Here is a 23,891-nt window from a genome sequence, read left to right on the forward strand (position 1 = left end):
CTTTAGGTTATTGAAATGCAGGGACGTATTTGAAGAAGTGCAGAGAGTTGATATGCACATAAAATCGAAAATATATATGCATAGGTCGTTTATATCAATAAATATTTACGAAAAAATTTGTCACAAATCTTTTTTCTATGTCTTTCTAATGATGGCACTTAGATACCACGCTGTTGGAGTGCCATTTATTTAATCGCTTTGTAATGCGTCGCGCTATGTAAACATGCTAATTTTGAACGGTAGTAACTTATTTGTTTTTCAATCTCCAACATTTTTTGCCTGACCGATCCTTCGGTAAGTTTCCAATTGGATGAGATACAAGAAAAAATACAACGCGTACACTGAAGGCGACGGTAGCGAGAATATTACAAAGTGGTCGTTCTATTCAAATCGCTAGTCATTTACAACGTCACAGGCGAAGCTTCGCGGCGATATTATCGCGATTTTTTCAATAGTTTTCTCGAACCGATTGCTTCTTCGTTCGGTAAACAATCAACCATCGGCAAACGAAACGTCCGATTAAAGGGAACTTTCTTTGAATACTTAAGGGGGGAGAATACAAAGCTTTCATTTTCTTTCGACGGGAATTTAACACTTTTTCTACTTTCTAACATCCTAAACTCAATTTTTTGCATTCAATTTGACAATTTTCTTGGTTAGAAGGTAGCAAAACGAGACTGGAAAGAAATACAGTTTCTCGAAATTTACTGGATATAATATAAGTGACATCAAGAAACTGCGGGAGTTGTCAAGGGCCGTCAAAAATTAGATTACGCAAGTTTAGGGTACAGTCCTGCCACCAGGTGTGTTTTGTCGGATACACCTCAGATTTACACCAAAAAAAAAAAAAAAAAAAAAATAGTTAAGGAGCGAGGGTAAGGGTCACCCGAAGTCCAGGGATGAGTCTCTCGTGAGGATGAAAGCAGAGTCAAGTATAAATAACAAGAGTTTATTATCGAAAAACAAAGTTTTGAACAAAATTGTAAAATCCGATTTAGGAAAATGGCCTACTTCTATCTATAAAACGAGGGGTGTACCTAACGGAGGGCTGCGCGACTCACAACATACCAGGTAGAGTTGTCTTCTCTTCTTTCTTTTTTTTTCTCTCCCTGTTCTCTTCTTCCTTTTCGTCTTCCTTTCTCCTTCACTAGGTCGGTTGTCTCTTGTCCGGTCAATCCTCTGTCCGGCCAGTCAGTCAGTCTCTTAATCCTGTTAATTTCGTCACTTCTTTCTATTTTATTCTTTGTTTATGATCAATCATGCTTTTGTTCCGTAGGAAGGTGAAGTAATTTGTAAAATGTATGATTGGTCATCTAGAGGTCCTCCTCCTCTCTTGTCAATGAAGAAAGATAGCATACCATCGGAAAAGGAGGAAACGACGGACATCCCCTCGTCTTTTCCTTTGCATGTTGTGAGATTTATAACAGTTAATTGATAAATTTTTTATTCTAATTTGTTTCTCGAATTATTAAATCGATATTACTGAAAATTTGGAAAGGAGGGGTCCCTAAAATCGGAAAAACAGGCGAGATTCCTTTACAGCATTGATTGATAGATAAACAATCTCGGTGTCACGTTTACATACGCATCTTCGATATGTGGGTCCAAAGGGCGTCCTGTCTGATAGCTAACAGTTTTTCTTTACACAAAGCAAATGACTCGTTCCATCACCCTCTCGACTTTTTTTTTTTCGTTTCGAAATGACGTCGAGAGTGTGGGAACCACTGACGGAGACGGCCACGAGACGACGCCTCTTTTAACAGACTGGCTCCTCTAAATTACCCATCAGTTAAGAAGACTGCATTTTAATCGGTGTTTAACGAAAGGAGTAATTAAAAGAGAAAGTTTCACTCCCGAAATTACATATTTTGACGTATTATTACGTGGAGCTTTAAATCGGAAACGATGCGGACCGTAAACCGGTCGATAGGACGTTTTCCACCCCCATCGACCCATCCAAAAATTGAAGTTTATAATTAAGACGTCGGCCTTTCCGGTTTCCTTCCCCACTTCCTGTTGACAATGGCGCATGTGCGAGAACGTAGAATTTCCGAAAAGGAATGGAGCTCGTCGGAAACAGTACAACGCGGGAATCTTTTGAACTGTTAAAATTTAAATGTGTATGAAGTACGGGCGCGAGCAAGAAGTTGCCAGTCAGAGAGCAAAAAGTCCTTTCTGATACAATATAACGTCTTGTTTACTCGATCGGATATAGAAACATTCTCCTAATAACCGATTTCCTGCAGACGAAAGAAATAAAGTATCGTCTCTCCTGCTCGATACATTAAGAGATCGTCGGAAGAGGCTTTTTTTTTCTTCTTCTTTTCTGTCTCGCATTCGAGTTGTAGGTCACGCTTCCCTCTGAAAGTCTTTCTTTCTTCCTCATCAAATTCATTTCGGCACCTATTAAGTGGTTCGAACTCTTTCCTCTCTGTAACTCTATCTTCTACATATTCTCTACGAAGCTTAATTTAATACACATGGGAGTTCGAATCTCCATTTTGTCTGTTACGTGCTAAACACGAGGATTCGTATCTTCCAGATTGGTTCGGATTATTTGATAGAAGCGTGGGTTCGAATCTCGGGTCTTCGCTTCTTGCATTTGCTTACATGAGTGGATGAGTGAAAGTTGCGTGAGTTATTAGAAAAGAATGTCATTAGGCAGGCAGACCAGTCTTGTTTTTTTCTCTAAGACGGTGTCATTTTCCGGGCTACCGAACCTTTTTAATGGGACCGGTTAGAACCCACCTCTTCCGGATCGAGCACATTCCTCGTAACTACCAATCATTTTATCATTACGAACGCATCGTATTGAAATGGTAAAGCAACGCGTTTTGCGCGCTTCTAACTACGCGCAACATTACGTATCCTATTGGCAAATGAAAATCGTGAATGCCTTAATTAATTATCTTCAGTATTATTAAATCACGCGTGATTTATTGTTACGTTGTATCTGTAAGAGATCGTGAGCTGATTCCCGGTCCTCTTGGAAGAATTACACGAGAGGAAGGAGAGTCGTAAACATTGTTTTGTTAGTGACGCTGGGTCACTGGAGAGTTGTTAGAAGATTCGCGATTCGGAAACAAACGAAAGAAAGGCGTCACTCCCGGGTCTCTCGATGCAAAGTTTGCTTCTTCTTCTTATTTATTTATTTATTTTGAATAACGGACCGATCTCGACTGCGTTACGCAAATCCCGTTCGGGCAAGAATTCGGCCCAAAAGTAAACAAGTGGCACCGCCTAGCGACGAGAAGAAGCGATAACAAGCGACGACGCGAGTTTTCCTAGATCTTAACGAGATTCTCGTCTTTCTCCGGGCAAAAGTTTACAGATGGCTTATTTACCGGGAAATTCGATAAAATTTGGGGATAGTTAGAGACGATTCGGATTCCTTCTTTATCTCGCACTCGTTGTTTTATTTGACGAACAGTCATCCTTTCATTCTTTCCTTATTTACCGCTTCTCTAATCGTGACGTCAAAACCGAGGATATCCGAACAAGATTTTCGCGTCGCTTTCCTTCGCGACACGTTCGCGCGGCGACGCGACGTGACTTGTCTTCCGGATCGGAGCGGCGCCGCCCTACGATTTAACTTGGTTGCGAGGTAGAGGATTGTTTTGGAAAAGGCTCCGCTCTTTAATAAAGATCGGTAAGAAGAGAGTCGAAAGTTTCTTAACTCGGATCTTACGAAAATCGAAGATTCTAGTTGTGAATGAAGGAAGAAGAAAGAGTGGTCGCCATTGTCACCTTTTGTTTTAATGGCGCTTGAGCATTCTCTTGCATTATCGAGTAGGGAGGTCTAAGGTCGGAGGCCTCCGTTAAGGTGAGGGGGTTGCACCAAGCCAAAAGTAAACGAAAGAATCTACGTTTCCTCGCGCTTCCACCCCTTTATTAAGATGGGGGTGGGTTTGGGGAGAGGGAAGAGGAACGAAAGATGCGCTCGTTAGAAGAGCGAGCCGAATTTAATGCCGACGTTTACCGGAATTAGAGAGAAGCATCGGTTCATAGCCTCGAGCGCCAAAAATTTCGTCCGTTGGAATTTTTAGCATCCGAAATAAGCGGAGGGATCGTTAGAAGGCAGCTTTTTTCCATTTTTATCGGGCGGTCCACCCCTCCGTCTGGGCGGAGAATCGTTTCGCCCCTTTTATCTTTCGCATTGTCGGGGAGGGTTCGTATACGATTGTCGTTTCCGGTTCCGTTTAGGCGCGTGCCTCTTCCCGAGACATACGGTCTTTCGGTCATTTACTTACCACTTTTTGCTCGCCGACGCCCCTCGACGGTTCCTCCCTCGCGAAAACGAATCTCATTTTAATCCTCTTAAAATGAGCGAGGACGATTTAATTCCGGATTAGCGTCAATCGGATTAATCTCGATTTCCTCTCGCCATTCTGTCATTTGGTTCTGTTTGGACTCCGGAAAAATGATAAATTTCTTTTTTTTCCCTCTTTCTAATTTTCTAAGACGAGCGAATTATTTAAACAAAGAAGAATTATCCGACTTCTTTCCGTTTCCACGTCTCTTATTTAAGACAAAATCTCTTGTTTTAAAATTTAACGAACTCCAATTTCTCGCGCTTAAACAACAATCGGTATCCGCGAATTTTGGTGACGTGTCCTCGGTAATTTAGGGATTTTTTTTCAAAAGAGAATAATAAGGGGGTGCTCTTGGAAATTCTGAAAAATCGACGCTTTAATGGCTGCTTTTGTTAAGGAGTAAATTGCGTTTCGCTAGTTGCGCGGGTGACTTTTTCTTCCCGATAGCGCCGTCGTGCGATCTGAAATGTTTGGAAAAGGGATGAGACGATCCGGGATCGTCTCTAATCCCTTAATCTGTTTAAAAAGCTAGGAAACCGAGAATAGCGTTTTTGCGGAAAGAATGTTTGTTTAAACGAGAATTGGCCCCGCAGGAAGGAGTGCAAAACGATACTCTCTGTCCAGGATCAAAGTACTGGGAAGCGGGGTCCGGAGTCTGCTCGAGGTACAGGCGTTCGAGAACTTTAATCGCCACGAAACGGGAGTACGTTTACCGTCGCCGACCTCTCGAAGTCGCGCGCCATTGGTAAAAATACCGTGCAAAGTACCACTTCCGGAATTTGCACCGGTCGCGGCGCTTTCTAAAAATGGCGTCGCTTCTAAAGCGAGTGCAAGACGGAAGAAATGGCGCTTTCGACCTCCGACCCGATTCGTTACCGAGTCTTGGTCGACACTTTAAACTGTCACTTAAGACTAAGTAATTTGGCGTGTTCTCTTCTCGCTCTCTGACATTCACCACGACAAAATTGCGTCTTGTGTTTTGACAGTCGTCGTTTCCCCCTTTCTTCCGTTTCCGGAGTTTAAAATCTGTGCGCGATATTCCGACTTTTGGAAGTTTGATGGAAAAGTCGGGGGGACGTCACGAACTAGATCCCCAAAACAATTATCCTAGGATTAGGAGGGCGCCTCGTTAGAATTTGGCAGACGAACAAAATCCCGTCTCGGATTTCTCTCCGGGAATTAACAAAATTTCGGTAAACAAAACGCCATTGGTAAAAAAGCGCGAGATTTTAATCGTCCCCGGAATATAATTAATTTTTAATGGACAAAAACTCTCTACGCCCGAGGATAATGCGCAGTTTCGGACAAAAGGTCGCGCTTTTGTGGTTTATAACCGGAGGCGCTTTATTTAAAATTGATTCTACGTTCTAATTATTCCTCTCCTCGTTTCCTTTTTCGTTTTTCCTGTACTAACACTTAATCCGTCTCCAGATCACGCTCATTCAACCCGAAAAGAGTGTGATCACAACTACCTTAATTTTCGGATTAGTCGATCAGATGAGGGATCCCAATGTGGATCCTCGTTGCCAGACACGAGAAATCCGGCATAGAGATTCCAATAAAGTTAGGGAACGAGCAAAAATAGTTTCTGCTTTACTCAGTTTTTCGCAACTTTGAAATAGCGAGACGATTAATCTTACCTTTCGCTCAAAGTTCTTTTCATAAAAGTTCTACAGGTTGATCAATGTTAATAATTGATATCTACGTGATACTTCTGTTAATACAGGTTCTTGAACATAGTATCTGAAAACTTTGATTGCGACGCGAAGGAAGGGAAATTACTGTTTATCTCATTCATAATTAAAGACAGAATAATCACAATTACTACAAATGATTATAAAAAATCTGCCGTCTTTTATGGTGGCACTTTCCTGACTTTGAAGTTCCTAGCTACATATAAATATATAGACTACATATAGAGCGAATCAAATATAATGGATCGCGACATTTATGCCATTCAAACATCGCCAACCACTCAGTGACGTAATAATATTTTCACGGTCCACCGCAAGATACGTTATTAAGTCCTTTCTCATTATTTCTATAAAAAGAAATGAAAAAAAATGCAAACCCAATGTGGTGAAATTATTTAAGTATGACACTTAACAAAAAACTTAATTCAACTAACAAAATAATTAATTAAAAAAAATAATAATCAACAAATAATTATAGTCAATAATATTGTGTAGCTAATAATCATATTCTAATACATTCGTATTTACATTTTAAATAGGCCTACTTTATATAGAGACTTCTAGGGCCGCAACACGTGACTTTTTGAAGTGGCAGGGTCGCAATTTGACATAAACATTATGTAATTTACCTTACCTTTAAAAAATGACCAAACCAAGCTCTTCCCCGTAACACTGTGTTATAAGAAAACAGAAAAAGATTGGGAAATCAGATTAAAAAACCATTAACGATGATAAAATACATTTTACTTTAACTTCATTTACTGATGCTAACGTGGATTAAACAGTCACATGAACTGGTTAGTCCAAGTTTTTTAACTTCTACAAGACTTTTGTACTTAACACTATTATTAAAGAACAGTATGTTTTGAAATATGTCATTATTATGTCTTGTTAGGGCCTCGGGACAGATCTCGCAGGCCGCTGTTTTATTTTTATATGTTTTTAATACAAAATATAACATTTTAAAGATATATTTAAGTGTTTCTTAAAATACTTAAGGCCTAATTTGTCGTTCTGACTTAGCAATGTCACGGGCCCTTTCGCAACGCTCGGTATCTACTATATTTAGTCAATGTTGTATTTATCGAATATATTTGTATTTAAAAATAAGCTCGTTACGCCGTTAGTTGTATGAACCGTAACGCGGAACTGGGATCTTTATTTTGCGGGCCATGAGCAAAATGTAAATTCGGAGACTTCAAAACTCCAAGGATAGAGCATTCACCCTTATAAGCGCGGGATATCGCATACCCACGAAGCCGGCTTTGAATCGTCACGAAAAAGGTTTCGAGTTATTTAAATTATCCAAAGGACCCAAATATATGGAAAATCGAAATATAGAAAGAAAAAAAAACATTCTTCCGAATCAAAGTTACGTTTACCACTTTAGTAAACATTATAGTTTGAAATTATATCAATGTTAGGAGCATGCAACATCACTCATTTTATGTCCAATGTATCAGTTACACACAGAAAATTATACTTCTTTGTATTACGATAAAAACTTTTATTTGTTGAAAATTCTAATTAATTAATATTCATATATCATCTTTTGGATCGTTAGATATATTTCGTTTTTCTATTAGAAGCCATTTATTGATTTTAATTCGTATAATAACTATTATCTGAACAGAAAGTCTTAATTTTTAAGTATGGGAAGTTACATAACGCTATTTTAATGCTTTCAACTATCATCCCATCTTCCGTAACGTTCCGTAACGCCGTCGCACGTACCGATTCCCAAAATTACGTAACGCGTAACTCGATCAACCCCCTTAATTGCACTAAGGAATAATACACAGTATGTGATACCGAACGTAACATTATTTCACTAATTAGATATTGAGATATAATGTGCAAAGCAGTAACATAAACAGTACGGTTTGCTACGCTGCATCACTTAAACAAAAATGAACACCGAGGATTGAGACCTTAGAATTAAGTAACGCTTTTGTAAACGCTCCTCGTAACGATTAACTGCATATTCACCCATTCTTATCTGCTTTACCTAATTTATGCACAGCCCCCATAGTTAACCTCTTCCCTACCCCGAAACCATTAAACATAACTAAATTTAAAATTTAATCATTGCATTTACACACACACAAAAACACATTGTAGTGAGGTATACGGTGGGGTGAGGCCACTCCACCACGCACTCTGACAAAGGTGATCAATAAAAGCGTTGATTATTTTTATTTTTATTTTTAATTTTTTAAAAATATATTAAAATCATCTTCATTGTTTGTGACTAGCTCTTTTTTATTCTCTGTTTTTTTTTTTTTTTTGTCCCTTTGTGTTCGCGAGTCTTATCCGTGTTTTTAATACGGGAAAGTATTGAATTTGGTTTGTAAAATAACAAATATGAGTATCTTTTATCTTTTAATTTATTGTCATTTTAAAATTGAAAGTTGATATTGTCTTTAAAATGACAATATCAACTTTCGATGATATTGTCCTTTTTAAAAACATTTTCTTGTAGTAATTAAGTATTATTTTAAGAAGATCTATTCTATTTTTAACTTAATACATTCTTCTAGGAACTAAAGCCATTTAAACGAAAAAGAGAAGATAATTGGAGCATTATATTTAAAAAGAATACAAAATTTGCAATACGTCTTGAAACAATAAAATATTATTCATTTACAAGTTGTATAAATTTATTTAATTTCTATACGAATAAAAAAAAAAATGATTTAACGTTTAATTGCATTTAATAAAACGAGGAGTTTAGTATAAAGCTATTATTAATTATTATTTTCCATATAAATTTGGAAAATGCCCAAAAAAAATTTATTCTTTTTAACTTAAATTAAAATTATTGTAATAAATTTATTGGAAAGTGTATAAATAATGCAAATTAAAATCTATAAACCGCATACTGAGGACTAAATATGGCGACTCATTGCTCAAATGTGATCTATGTAGGCTATGATGTATTTCATCGAAGTGCTACGCGTAGAGGTTTACAAGTTTATCGAAATACAGGGAAGGAAATTACAAATGTAAGCCCATCTTTTTCGTAATTTTTAGCGCCATGGTGAGAGCTTACAGGAGGATCATTCCGCTGTTCGATCCGAAGAGATAAAAACGAATAATTCGAATTTTTCTGTAATTCGTGCAGTACTTACAGAAAAATTCAGTCAAAACAGTCCTTTCGACTAAAGAAAGTCAAATATCTATCGGTTTTTTTTAAAATGTCCAGATCGATCGGTTTAAAAAAATATTTTATCCGCAACATAGTTGCAAAAGAGTAACTTTAATCGGATGTGCTTAATGCCACGAATTGAAGAGAGTGAATCGTAAACGGAAATCGTATTTTAAGTCGAAAAGGGTTAAATTGATCGTCTTTTGTTCCACGTTTCCACTCGAATTTCCGTTCTTTGGAGGAGACAACGCCCCTTTTGTAATCGACACGCATCCATTTTCCACATCCTGGAGTGAAATCGGGTCTGACCATCGATTGCCACTTAAACAGATAAATAAACTTATCTCACTCGCCTCTACCTACTTCTTTCTTTTACGATAACGTTCGAAATACTATATTTCGGAGATGGACTATAAAATTCTAGAAGATTGCACGATACAAAAGTAATTCTCACACCCTCATTCGGGTTAAAAAAAATGATTTATTTTTTTTTTGCAAAATATCGATGTTTTAGAACTTTGGAGTAGAAGTATAAATTCGAGGACTGTAATTTATTCGTGGTTTTACTTTCCTCCTTTTTTATTTAGTGAAAATACGGCTTTGTGTTAAAATCCATTGTCTTATTGTTGCCGATCGTCTTCGATATCTATACGATTATCACTTTTCTCAGGCAACGGATAGGTCGACGGACGGTTTTCGGGCGTCGACGTGTTTCCGGTCGAGGGAATTGACGGAAGCACACGTCATTTGCCGACCCGTCACGTTTCCTTCTTCAGACCTCCAGATGGTTACGTTGCGCCATCTGGATCCTCGGGGTTAAAGTACGATCATCGATATTCTCGACGAAAGAACGTTACGTAATTTTCTTAAACTAAAAAAGAAAAAAGAAATGGCGAATTCCTTCGTTACTTCGAATACTACTTCGACTTCTACCAAATTCGCGTACAAGTATTTAATTACCGTAACGTAAATGATGTTCCGCAACGGAACTTCTCAACGGGTAGGTTGCTACTCGTATTCTTTAGAGTGAGAAAAGTTTGGGTTAGGTCCAGCAAAATTTCTCGAAATTCACTTCATTGTTTATATTTTAGCTACAGCTATCTTTAAGATTAGATATGCGGAAACACGAATTTTTATATAGGCCTAAGAACGCCGCAGACTTTCTTGTCAAGTTCAGATTCTTGTATTTTTAGAAGGATGTTTTATTGGGTAAAGCCAAATTCGGTGACGCGTTACTCGTGTGAAAACGCTATAAATTTGATAAATTGTGGAAAAATGAAGAATGAAAAAGTACACGGAACTCGAATTGGGGGAGGAAACGAGGGAAGAAATGAAGAAAATGACAGATGGGAATGTATTCTGGTTCCAATTAAATGCTTTATTTGCATACGTAATCCGTCGATAGGCGTTATTCTTAGTGTCTTTTCAACGTTCGTCTTTAATTCGATCGACAATCGAACCTGCCTAATATCACATTTTGTATTTAATTTATCGTGAGTTCCTGCGCTCCAGCAGTTACGCGTGATAAACAAAAAAAAAAAAAAAAAAAAAAAAAAAAAATTGGAATTTGTAGGCTACTACGCTACAGAATATTATAAATCTATAAATAAATGGAAGAAACTAAAAATGCCCCCCGTCATCTGTTAGGAAATAAAAAAACCAATAAAGAGGGGTGTGGCGCGAATAATCCGCCGCGAGAAGTTTTACTGTTTTTAAAAGGGAGGACCGTTTCGGGTTAGGCTGATTAAATCGGGTAATTAGCACGAAATAACGCACTTTTCCTGGATAAAACGTCACGCAATTAAGGCAAAGCGGTTAACTTTACGGAGAAGAGCGCGCCAGGCCGATCTTTATTCCGAATGAGTACCGACTTAATAATGCGAAACGCATTAAATGTAGAGAGATGGAATAATTTCTAATGATAATTTATTTGATTTAGTGGTATGTCCTGCCGTGTGCATACAATGTATCTCGACCAAGGCCAACGGCATCAAAATCAAGGAGACAGGTTTCGACAGGAGTATCGTCGTCAACTACACGGACGAAGGCAATATCACAGAATGCAACTCTGACTCCGATTATTGCTTCACTCTGCTGTTGGAGACCGCCAACAAGACTTACGTCGTCCAGTCACAGGGTAAGATCTAGATTATCCTTCTCCGTATTTTCCTTATTCCATCAAAAACGCGCCAGGAAAATATTAGACAGCTTCCATGGTTCATTTTTCATTTAAAGTACTTCCTTGCTTATCTTAGTAATAGCGATAGAAAAGTAAGATTAAACTGTATTAGGATCTTCAGAAATGTATAAAACTTCGTAAAGTTCGTAAAGAATTAAAATTAGCAGATTTTTGGACTTGTAGAAAATTTCGAATCGCCTATACAGAAATTTAAACTGAAGAAATTGCTGATTTGAAATCTCTTTTTGGCAACCATAACACAGATTATTTTGCGTGCTTCCTGCAGGTGCTTCACGTATCCCCAGGATACACATATTCTCTTAAAAATTCTTCGATTTGGCTTTATCTCGTCCAATTTCAAATTATTCAAATTCGCGACGCTTTAAATTCCTAATTTTCTAACTCTTAAGAATTTAAATTAGTAATATGAAAATTTATATCATTTATCGGTCCGTTCGTCGAGTTCCTTTAGGAAAAAAGAAATAAGAAGGAAAAATTCTTTTGATTTATTTAGATTTATTTTAGTCAGGATGCATAACGAAAGTGTCTTGTTTTTCCTTTTTTTTTCAGGATGTTGGAAGCACAAAGGAAGCGACGCCTGCAAATTACAACAATGCATCGCGGACAAATCGCCTAAAGCTAAGAACGACAGCAAATTCTGTTGCTGCTCGGCCAATCTGTGCAACAAAGACTATACTGTGAAGGATGGAGAACCAGGTTAGAACTCTCTTCCTCGTTCCCCTTATTGGTTCGAAGTGGATGCCACTCTCTGGCGTGGCTCAGTCGAAATTTCGATTAGCAATTAGTGATGACGGGTTTACTTGATCGTACTTGTAAAATGACTTCTGAATCGTAATCTTAAATGGAAAGACAGTTCAATATGGCCTCTCTATTGTAGAATAAAACACAGTACTAATTTATAAACGAAATTCGTAGAATTACAGGGAAGTTCTCGCCTTTGTACATTCACTTTATGGCTGTCCGGAAATAGGATAACAAAAATTTTTACCTTTTGCTCTTATTTGTCGTCTCGATAAGAAAACTCGAATGTTACTAATTCCCTTAATGACGTTTCCAAACAGCCTTCCTCCTCTTTTCTCTTCATTCATCGCTGTATATTTTTAAACTTTGCTATATTTATTCGCTACAGTTTTATAAGATTCATTTTTATTTATTCGACAGCATTACTATTCTCTTTCTCGGCTACTTAAAATGAGTCCGTTTCTCCCGTCACGTGATAACTAAGGCGTTGACGAAAGAAAGAGAAGTTTATTACGGTTCATTTAACTGATTGGTAATTAAATTTGTGAAAATAATCACGAAATATAATACTGTATTTGCCGGAGTGTAAGTCAACCTCAAGATTTTCAGCTTAAAATTTTGTGTGCATGTTTGTGTGTGGTTAACCGCTCTACAGGGTCAACCCCTCCTAAAAATATGAAAGCTACGGGCTAAAACTGAAGTGTGAATGGTGTAAACAGTAACTTATAGTGAAATAATATAATGAAGCCTTACTATTTTCATTAAGACACCGAAATATTTTTCAATATGAGATACGTATTAAAATTATTCGTATAGGCTAAGAAGGAATGTGAAACAGGAGCTACGCTAAAACCTTCAATAAGTTATCTACTGGACGTCGGATGTACTGGTAAACACATTCGATCTAAAATCAACAATTGCAATAAGATATCAATAGTTTACATAACATGGAATCATGATAGTATCGCTGTATACCGTATATTGTAGTAGAACATTGTATGATGCAGGTATTTTTACCCGCCATATAAATAAAGTCCAAGTTTAGAAAGATTTTTTTCAGGCTTAGAAAGTCGATTTATATGCCAGCAAATATGATAATACAGTTTTCTTTAGAATAAATCAAATTCTCGCGATATCTAAATCGAGAGATTGATTCTACGCCGATCTATGACAGAGAGCAAGATCTACCTCAACTGACAAAGATCAATGCGTTTCTTTACTGTTTATTTTGCTCGAGATAACTATTAGTGACAGTTCTAAATCCCACCAGAACATAATTCAAAATAAAACTGGCGATGGTTACATTCACGAAACATTATAAGGGAGTTTCCAATGGGCGCTTCGATTCGTCCATTGTCCATCGTCACCGCCTGGCACAAAACTTACCATGACAATTTAATGCTTAGTAAATTGATTATCGAGCATTCCGTATAACTGACTCGAAAATTATTACGACTTAAAAGAACTGCGCACTATGGTTTTTATTAAATGATTCCGCATAGAAATCTCATTGGCGCCATACAGTGATTACCACATTTTATGGCATTCGCGGAAGACGGAAATTACCTACCGTGTGAAAAACCACTCCTTAATTATTTATGTAGAGAACAGAAAACTTGTTTTTTATCTCTAGAATCCATTCTGACCATCTTATTACCAGACACGATTGAATATTATATTCTAGACTACGCGTACACTTTATAATAAAAACAGTCATTGGAAATGGTCATTAAAGACATTATTCTGTCGTTCAACGATTAATCCGGCCCGAAAGATAAAGAAGATGAATTTTGTTTCGGAAATTGCTTTTATCTGTTCCTTCGTCATTAATAAATAATTACGTTGAAGATGATTTATGAAATCCTCCACATCATTAGCAATATTTCCATTCCTATAAATTGTAATTATACAGGACAACATATCGTTTGGTACATATGAAAGATGACTTCGAGTGAAACTACAACCTCTTTTTTTCTCTCTCCTGTCTTTATGCGTGTACTGTACACCTATACAGTAGAGCAAAAGTTTTGCTTCAGTGCATTAATAAACATAAAACCTGTTACAATGATAAAATACAGTTAGAGTTTAAAAAATCAACAAAAGTTAAGTTTGTTTTTTAAAATGTAGTAGAATATCCGCGTGTCTTTAATAAAGAGGCGTATCTACGAGATATTGATGCAATCAGATTATCAATTGTAGACGGAGGAATATTTTTCCAATTCGTTTATCAACAATTCCTCTATTTCGTTGTACAAGACGACTTCCCGACTCGTCTCAAAGATGTCCGATCGAATGGAGATCTACAGACTGATCTGAATTCAATTGCGATTGTCCTTTATTCCTTTGGTACTATCTCGATTCGGTGTTTTGGATCGTTATCTATTTGATAATTTCGTCCCCAACTCATTTTCGTACGATCAAAAACTAGCATTGTTTCTTGGAGGATGTCCTTGAATATATTCCTCCTGATAAGCCCGAGCAACGTCATACGATGGAAAACAACCGTAGACCATCACGCCTCCATCTCCTGTTTTACCGTGTCAGACATACAGCGTGGGTTGAATATTTTGCCCACCGGACGTCGGATGTATTTTCTACCATCGCTGCCAAACAACGAAAATTTAGATTCGTCAGAACAGAACACTTTGGACCATTGTTATAAGCTCCCAATTGATATGCTCTTACGCAAACTCGACTCTATCTTTTTGATTCTTTGCACTGAACCATGGCTTCTTCATTATAATTTCAACTCTCAGACTACGTCAGTTGTTTATCGAGACCTTTCAGTTTTACATTATCTGAAAAGTCTCTCATTTCTTAAACTTCTGCAGAAGGAGATTTGCAGTGGATTTTAATCAATCCACTGCAAATCTCCTGCGGAAGTTTAAGAAATTATTTGGGATCTTCAAGACTGATCTTTCGAGTCTTTACCGTTAAATTTTTAGCATATTCTGATATCGATTTTGATTAGGAATCGATATGAATAACAGAAAATGCCATCATATACGCTAACAAAAGGCTCCTAGATTCAAATTATTCGAGAAAATTCTAGAAATATCTATCATAATGTGTAAGCTTTTTAAGAAGCCTCTGTAACAACACCATTTACAAAATTCACAATGTTTTGCAACATCTTAGAATAATCTAAAAATTCCTTTATTAAAATTAACAGCACATTTGCTTTGAATTTGTCTTTTAAAATGCACATTTGATGCCAAACCCTTGCACTGTATGCTTACATATATAACCTACATACGGTACACACACACATATATATATATATTAATACATGTATTTGAAAACTTTTTAAATTCCTGTCAACGAAAGATCACGATTCTGGATTCTGTCCACGGAGAAAGTTAATGCTGTCAACTGGAATCTGAAATTCGAAATATTTAGTTTTCGGACGGTTACAGAAACGTAAAATTTCATTGAAAAAATTTGAAACTTCGAGATATTTTTCGAATATTCAATCACACTATTCCATAATTGATATGCTGGGATCTTTTTCGATTGTAGTCTATTGTGAATTTCTTTTTCCTTTCTCTCCGTGGCCCGATCTTTAGAGTAATGTCATCCACAGCATTAATGTTTCAAGCCTTCTCTCTTCTAAATTACATTCATAGCTCCTACAAAGCGTTACTTAAATATTCTGAAGATTCGATATCTTTCAGTTTCTAAGATAATGTTAAAAATTAAATTGTAAAATTGAAAAGCGACTCTTCATCCAATTGTTATAATTAGAAATTGCTTAATTCTTGGCAATATCATTTCGATTGCACGTTTCAACAGAATCTAGATTATTCTTTCGAAATTCATTTTTACCAGAATGCTTGTATTTCTTTTTAGAATCTTCCGAGAATAAACTGTCTCATCTGGGATATAATTCGGTAGAACATGCGACAAATAACACGAAAGCGTCGACTATAGTCTTAGTCTGCACTTTTCCGCTGACCATCATTGGAGTTGCCGTTTTCGTTTTCTTCAGAGTCTACGGCTCCAAAAGGAAGACGAATTCGGACTCGGTTCAGCGCATCGTTTCGCCACCCTCCTTCTGTCAGACCTTCGACATAGATAAATTGACTATCGAGAAGATGATCGGAAAAGGAAAGTACGGATCCGTTCACTTGGGTAAAATGGATGATAACAAAGAAGTGGCGGTCAAGATATTCAGTCACGAAAATGAGCAGTACTTCAGGAACGAGAACGAAATCTATTCTCTACCTTTTATGGATCACCCTTGTCTGGTCAAATTCATTGGTGAGTTTATCTTTTTTAATGGTCACTTTATAGACAAACGGATAATTGACTGTTCTTTCTCGCCGATAGGAGCCAAAGAGAGGATAGACGAAATCGGCAAAACAGAGTACCTGTTAGTTCTTTCCTATTCGCCTTCCGGTTGTTTACAAGATTACCTCAGAAATCACACCATTAATTGGGCCGGACTGTGTAAAATAAGCAAAAATTTAACGTCCGGTCTAGCGTATCTACACACGGCGGTATTTAAAGATGGTAAGTAGCGAATGTATTTGTCGATACAGGCGGGACTTTTCCCACACCCCTCTCATTTTACATCTTGCAGATAAGATCAAACCGTGCGTAGCTCATAGAGACCTGACGTCCAGAAATGTTTTGATACGTAACGACGGAGGGTGCATGATTTGCGACTTCGGCTTCGCTATCTGTCTTCAGCAGGGGAAGTATTACAGGAATGGAGAACTGAAGGTGGCCGAAACCACTCCCCTGGCCGACGTAAGTATTTTTTGGATATTCGCAGATTTGAAGAGAGGAGCGAATTTAATTTGATGTCAAAATAGGTGGGAACCTTGCGCTACATGGCGCCAGAAGTGCTGGAAGGAGCGGTTAACCTGAGGGATTGCGAAACTTCATTGAAACAGGCCGACGTGTACGCTTTGGGTCTCATACTGTGGGAAATTGCTTCGAGATGTTCGGATGTCTTCCAAGGTAATTCATTTCGATTTGTTTCAATTGTTACTAGAGTTAAGATGCAATAATAGATCAAGACCTCTAGGCACATAAGATTGGGGAACCTTCTACATAATTTTACGATATCATAAACTAATAACGTCTGATTGTAGATATAAAATTATTTATAAATTAGTACAGTGATACCTCGGTTTTCGTCGATAATTCGTCCGTAAACAATCGACGAATCCGAAACCGACGAAAACCGGGGCAATTATTTCCATATGAATCAATGTAAATCCAATTAATCCGTTCTAGACAGTCCAAAACACATTTTATAGAGAATTAACATAGCGTTAAATACTAAAAGCAATAAGAAATTAATATAAAAACACTACTCTAAAGGAAAGTAATGGAATTGTTGGCCCGAGGTAAAGTGTGACGTAATTGTCATATAATAGTAGTTGTATGCGTTTATGATGGTCGTATTGCGGGGAATAATGCCTTCCGGGAGGTCTGTTTAAGGGTAATTGGCCCCTATTCAAGAGTTACAGACGTGGAGAAAACCCGGAAAATTCCACGTGACCAGCCCGTCCTGGCAAAGCGCGAACCCACAACCGAACTGAACTGCCAGTGCTCAGGGAACGGAAACGTTGGCCAACGGTGGCCTAGCGGGGTAATGCTCACTGAACGAGAAATAACGCCACATTGAGCCGGAAAACGCGAGTCGCCCTTTGTTTTCGTAAAATTAGCAGCGAGGTCACTTGGGCACGCCGACGAAATTCGAGGCAATCGCGAAAACCGAAGTCACGAAAACCGAGGTATTACTGTATATACAATTGCGATGGTAAGATTGGTTTATTTATTTATTTTTCCAATTTTGGAGTCCCCGGACTCGGGTTCTCTAGGCATATGCCTCGCGTGCTAGTAGACAATCCGGTATTGTTAAGAATGGATAATTATGATAAATTGCGAATTTCCATTATATCATTATTCATTACAAGCTATTTAAATTATTCACTATACACGAATGGAAAACAATTGAGATAAATAATATGGCAATATAAATTCAGAATCTAAGCCATTCTACGACCAACTGAACGTCAAAATTCGGTAATTTGGTCCCATTTTCGATCAACATTTTTTATTTCAATACGGGAGAGTGGGTGTGTCCAATATTTTGGAATTTATTGCATATTAAATCGCAAGTTATTGAATCGTATAATTAATTAAAATATGTTACATTCTATATAATATTGTTGTAGGATGGATAAATTGAGAAAAGATTGGTCTCTTCTTTTCTCATTCTATTTTATTTGTGTTATAACATCCATATTGTCTCTTGTCTTTTTGTGTGGTGTCCACTCCTCCTGATCCTCCTTCGGCTTCACATTTTGGCCCATATTTTGATGCTGAAAGGCGTTTTTGTTTATTTTATCATCTGTCTTCCTGTTAAAGCAGGAAGACAGATCATGGTCGAATTGATAATTTGCATTGTTCGTCTGTATAAAAAAACAACTTTTACGAATTCCGTTTTCATTAACAAAAACAATTCGATAGAAATTATTCACTTTTTCTGCGAATGAAAGTTAGCAAATCGATGTTCAGCCAATCCAAAAAAATCAAACGATCGGGTACGCGTGTTTAACTAGAAGCAAAATTCGTAGAAGACGTCACCAAAACAACTTGTGTCGTTTCTGTTGAACGAAATACGATCCGAATCATTAGAAGAAAGACGATGCCGTGTTTATAGATACCAGCGTAAGCCTATCCGTTTTGTCGATTAAACAACAAATCCGATATTGTGACGAAAGAAGCGTTACAAAATCAAATTAAATGCAAATAGCAATAACTCGCAAGATTAAACTTTCACGAAAAAAGAAAAAAAAAACACAAGTGCTGATAAATTAAGTGATCCTGTCGTGTGAAATTAGAATGCTAAAAGAGACTTGTTAAAAATTGCAAAAGTATAACAGTTAAACTCAATTTTCATAATTCTTATGAAATAAATTGTACTTAAATATAAGTTATACGTTATATAGCCTACAAAATGCGATGTAAAAACGTGCTAGCTTCTAAAGATATAAAATGTATTGTTACAAATAAGATATTAATTGCTCCAGTCTTTGAGATGAATCGATATTACCATAGAACCAAACAGGTTATACAGCGATCGATCTCTACATATTTGTATATAAATTAGTATTGGTATGCAAATTAAAACACAATCGCAAACGATTTTGCCATTAAAAATTAGTCTTGAATTTTAAGATTCGAAATAAGATTAACTTATGCTACAAATTGCAATGGAAACTAAGCGTTAGAAATGCCTAAACTAAACTGGAGAAGAGATATTAGGGGCTATTCCTTTTTCTTCATTTAGCCAGTTGTCGAGAGTGGCTATCGCTAAGAGAAACGAACTTTTTATTAAGCAAAGACCAATAAACAAAACTTTTACTCGGTATAACGTAATAGTTGTGGATGACGCCAGATGTTTGAAGATGTGAGCTACTCAGCTAGATACGATATGTGCAGCATCATCTATCACTGCGATGGACAAACCTCCCACTCGACAATAATCTCAAATTTGTAACGTATAATTGCAATGCTCACATCATATTCTGCCATCATCGTCTTGTCGAATAAAGATTTAAAGAGGAATTCGAATTTTTTTCCGTCACTTACATCATAGATCGTGGAATTTGAGCCTAAATAAGTGCTTTCAGTAAATGGCCGTAAGCATTCATTTTAGCGGCCGGATGACCGAGCGGTCAAGGTGGCAGCCTACCGCTCATAGGGGACCCGGGATCGAATCCGAACGGGTCGAATAATCCCCAGGAATTTTTCGGGGGGTGGTCCGTTCGGATGTGTCGGGCCCCGTCCCTCACCACCCGGTCGCCCCATTGTGGGCCTGGCCGAACCCATAATGGGCCTTCTAAATGAGGCCCTCTTAGTGCCCACAGGGCGGAAAGAGTTAAAAAAAAAGCATTCATTTTATTTCAACAAAGAGTTTTAGTTTTTTTCTTTTTTTTCGTTGGGATTCGTAATATAAAAAATAAAAACTTACAGCAAGAATAATAATTTTATCTGAGCATTTATATTTTGAGTTCTTCTGTCGGTAAAAGAGTGCGTAACAATAGTCGTGAGAACAATTAACTAGATGAAAGAGATTGAAAAATTGTAAAAATATATAGATTTGACACTAGGATACCCCAGGGCATACATTGCAATCTATTTGAAATATTCGCGCATTCTTTAAAGTGCCGGCAGTGGAAGATTTTAAATTCCCAGATTCGCCCGATACTTTTAATTTTATAATTAAAAACTTTAATCGCCCGAGAAATTAACGCCGCGTTAATTAAAGCAATTAAACAATTAGTTTTAATATAAACGGATTTATTCAACTCGTATTTTGTACCCGCTTTGCGATTTGATTTCGGACAATCGCCACGTTGTATCCAAGCTATTTCATATGTTTAATGTATGAAAAACTTTACATCCGGAATAATTTAAAGTTTTTTTTTTTTTTTTTAATCTTTATTCGATTTTTAGTTTGATTTTAAGCCTGTGGTGAGTTTACTTTTGTTAGTGTCTAGCGACTGCATTTATTCCTTCTGCATTCTTACACAGGCCTATTCTTTTTCGAAAGCATAAAATATTGGAAATTGGTTTTGTAAAATGTCTACGTGCTGAGAAACTAATAAATTTTACCATTCTCAGTCAGTTCTGTCCATTCACGAAATCTCTGCTCGGACTTTTTGTTCCTTTTTTATGTTAAACTGAATTTTAATGTTGTCGAGTTCAACATGATAGAAGTCTAACGATCGTAGGCCTAGCATTATTTAGCGGAAAAAGACTGTAATATGAGTTTTAAAAGACTTTATCAGTAGATTTCTTATATTTTAAAAAAAAGTCTGTCTATCACAATGGACAATTTAATGAATACGAACGTCAAAGTGTCTATACAAAATCTTTTTTCCCTCTCTTCTTTTTTGCAATTTTATACATTTTGACAATTTCGATTTTGAATAAATTCTAATTTGTACTGCGCTGGCAGACGTTTCGTATTTTTATTCGAGGTCTACATTAATTTTTTTACATCTTACTTTTTATAAGTCGCTGTAATTAATTTATTATTGTATTTCTATAAAATAAATTAAAATTGATTTGTAAGTTATAAAAACATACATTTTAAACGGCGATTATCAGTTTGTATGATATATCCAATCGAACAAGGTCGCCAATCATTTTGCCCCATTTCCTATTTCATCTTGCCCCAATTTATCAACGAACCGTTTATACTGAATATTCTAATAATACCATAGATCTAAATATCGCGTTGCTTAATATAACCTGCAAGATACTATAAACAAACACACGAATGATATTTTAGGACGCTTAACTATCATTAATGGCTCTTTGTTTTAAATAATTTATCACATCTGATATAAAAACGATGGAAAAAAAAGTGTTCCTATTTTTAGCAAGGAGTATAAAATTACATCGTCAATCAATAGGCTCTCTATTGATATTAATTGTGTTGCGTTGTCTTAAGTGACGTTCATAATAAAAAAATATCTTGTCTCGATCTCTCTTATCCTTTGAGATCTAAAATAAAAAAAATCAGGCAAAATGGAAATACTCTAATTATGTTTATAATTAAGAGCTATTCTTGTTAATAATTGAGCTATTCCCGCTCAGGAATTGCTTTCTCAATTGACAGTTTCAGAAAGTAGTAGTCCGACGCCACTTTTCATTTGATAATAGCGAGGTTGAAGCCTTAAGTTTTAAACGCGAAAACGTGTACGTCGGACGTTCAGCGTCGCTTTCCTGTAAGCCTAGAAGTTTGACGTTGGCGTTTGGAAAGTCGGTGGAATCATGCTCGACATTCCAAACGCCATTGTCAAACTTCTAGGCTTACAGGAAAGCGACGCTGAACGTCCGACGTACACGTTTTCGCGTTTAAAACTTAAGGCTTCAACCTCGCTAATGATTTGTGTAATGGTTGTAGATGACTTTAATATTCTTTGAAGACTGTCGCAAAAATCTGCAACCGTTAAACAAATCAAATTCCATATGAGAAAGAACAATAATAATAATAAAATGTTTGGTAGGCCTACATTTTCTAATTTTTACCCAATCTTTTAGCTGCACATGTCACATGAATTATCGTACGTGCAATGAGTTTGAAAACGTCAATAATGATTTTATCACTTGTGTCCTTCACAAACTGCATTAAATAAGTGAATTTATAATAATTATTGAATTCTAGCGGTACATTCTGTAGCAATTGCGTCTTTTCATATTCATGTATATATATATATATATATTTTTTAAACAATTGTCACGAATGGTCTGAAGAACGATCGAAATATTCGTGTTCAAAAATTTTCCAGTGGAGCAAAGCTTGGAGACAAAAATTAAATAAAAAGTTATTGATATAATTATTTGAGTCTTTTCACAAGTAGATTATGAAATACAGTATTGTATCAAAGCGTTTTATAGTCGAGGATGTAAGGTTACGTATCTCGATTACTTTAACGATTATAATTTGTGGAATAATTTAATTAGATCTGAAAGGAGAGCGAGTGCCTCGTTTGCCCCTTTACGATCCCCTGTGTTTTACAATGTAAACGCAATGAAATTTAAAGAAACTGGAATGATAATTATTAAACTAGAAAGAGAATGACAACTAGTTCCTGAATAGTCAGGCCGGATGGCCAATCGGTCTAGCTTGTAGCCTAACGCTCTGTGACCCGGAATCGAATCCGGACGGGTCGAAAAATTCCTAGGAATTTCTCGGGGGTGGTCCGTCCGGATATGTCGGGCCCCCGTCCCTCATCACCCGGCTGCAACCATTATGGGCCTGGTCAAACCCATAATGGTTTTGCAAAACGAGGTCTCCAGGGCGGAAAGAGTTTTAAAAAAAGTTTCTGAATAGATTGCTTATTTTCATCACCATTATAATTTTAATCTGAAGAAATGAGAAGCAACAATGTTTGAGATTACCAACAAAGAAATATACAAAATAATTGGCGACTTCTCTTCATTGATCCATCTAGGCCAGGGGTCACCAAACTACGGCCCGCGAGATCAGCTCATCTGGCCCGCTGCCAAACTGTCCCACAAATGAGTTAAAATATAATTATTTATATGGAAATATCATAGATTGTAGATAAACTTACACTTATTTTAATCTTCCTACCTAGTAAGTAAAAATACCAAAATTGGTTCAATCTGATTTTTGCAATCATCTGACGGTAATATAATTTTTAGGAAAATTCGGCGAACTTTTTGCATCTTTTTGTTTAAGTACCCACAATGAAGTTTCTAAGAAAAGCGATTACGAGCTTGTTGCAGCCATCGTATTTGTGTACTGGTAAATAGTCGATAGTCATTTGCACAGATCTTCTTACTGGTCAATTTAGCGCAAATGATGGCCTTAGAACATTTGGAGTAACTAAATTATTCATTTAAGATGACGTAACATCTCTGATTGGTGAATTCGACAATCAAAAATCTAGCTGTATGTTAGACTTTGTTATATTTATTCTAAGCATTGCCATATTTGTCGTTAGAATTAACGAAGCACACTACAAATCTCTACTTCTGACATTTCAGTTCCAGTTCTTACGGGCAAAGTGTACGTATATTCAAAGATTACATAAAGTGACTAATATAACTGTAAGAACAGTGCCTATAGTGAATTACACCCTTTCTTTTGCTAGATCTAAATATACTACAGTATAGCCATGTCATCTCGCATAAAATGCTACGGTTAAAGATGTTTTGTGGTTGAACACTTGTCAATTTACGATGAAAAAATCTCCATTATTCTAATTTAAATTACAGATATTTATGGATTTATA

At 36.7% G+C, this 23,891-nt stretch overlaps 1 protein-coding gene across 1 annotated transcript in view; it reads left to right on the forward strand.

The window, feature by feature from the left end:
• The window catches only part of LOC136976164 (activin receptor type-2B-like), a 52,367-nt gene that overhangs the window by 22,881 nt on the left and 5,595 nt on the right, over window positions 1-23,891 (forward strand). Inside the window, exons 2-7 of the mRNA XM_067271383.1 lie at window positions 11,095-11,292; window positions 11,905-12,051; window positions 15,946-16,356; window positions 16,426-16,608; window positions 16,679-16,848; window positions 16,914-17,061. Coding sequence (XP_067127484.1) covers window positions 11,095-11,292; window positions 11,905-12,051; window positions 15,946-16,356; window positions 16,426-16,608; window positions 16,679-16,848; window positions 16,914-17,061 — 1,257 coding nt within the window. The remainder of the gene's footprint in view (window positions 1-11,094; window positions 11,293-11,904; window positions 12,052-15,945; window positions 16,357-16,425; window positions 16,609-16,678; window positions 16,849-16,913; window positions 17,062-23,891) is intronic.

The sequence above is a fragment of the Centruroides vittatus genome, unplaced genomic scaffold (genome assembly GCF_030686945.1).
Source record: "Centruroides vittatus isolate TY-2023 unplaced genomic scaffold, ASM3068694v2 contig_397, whole genome shotgun sequence".
Lineage (NCBI taxonomy): Eukaryota > Metazoa > Arthropoda > Arachnida > Scorpiones > Buthidae > Centruroides > Centruroides vittatus.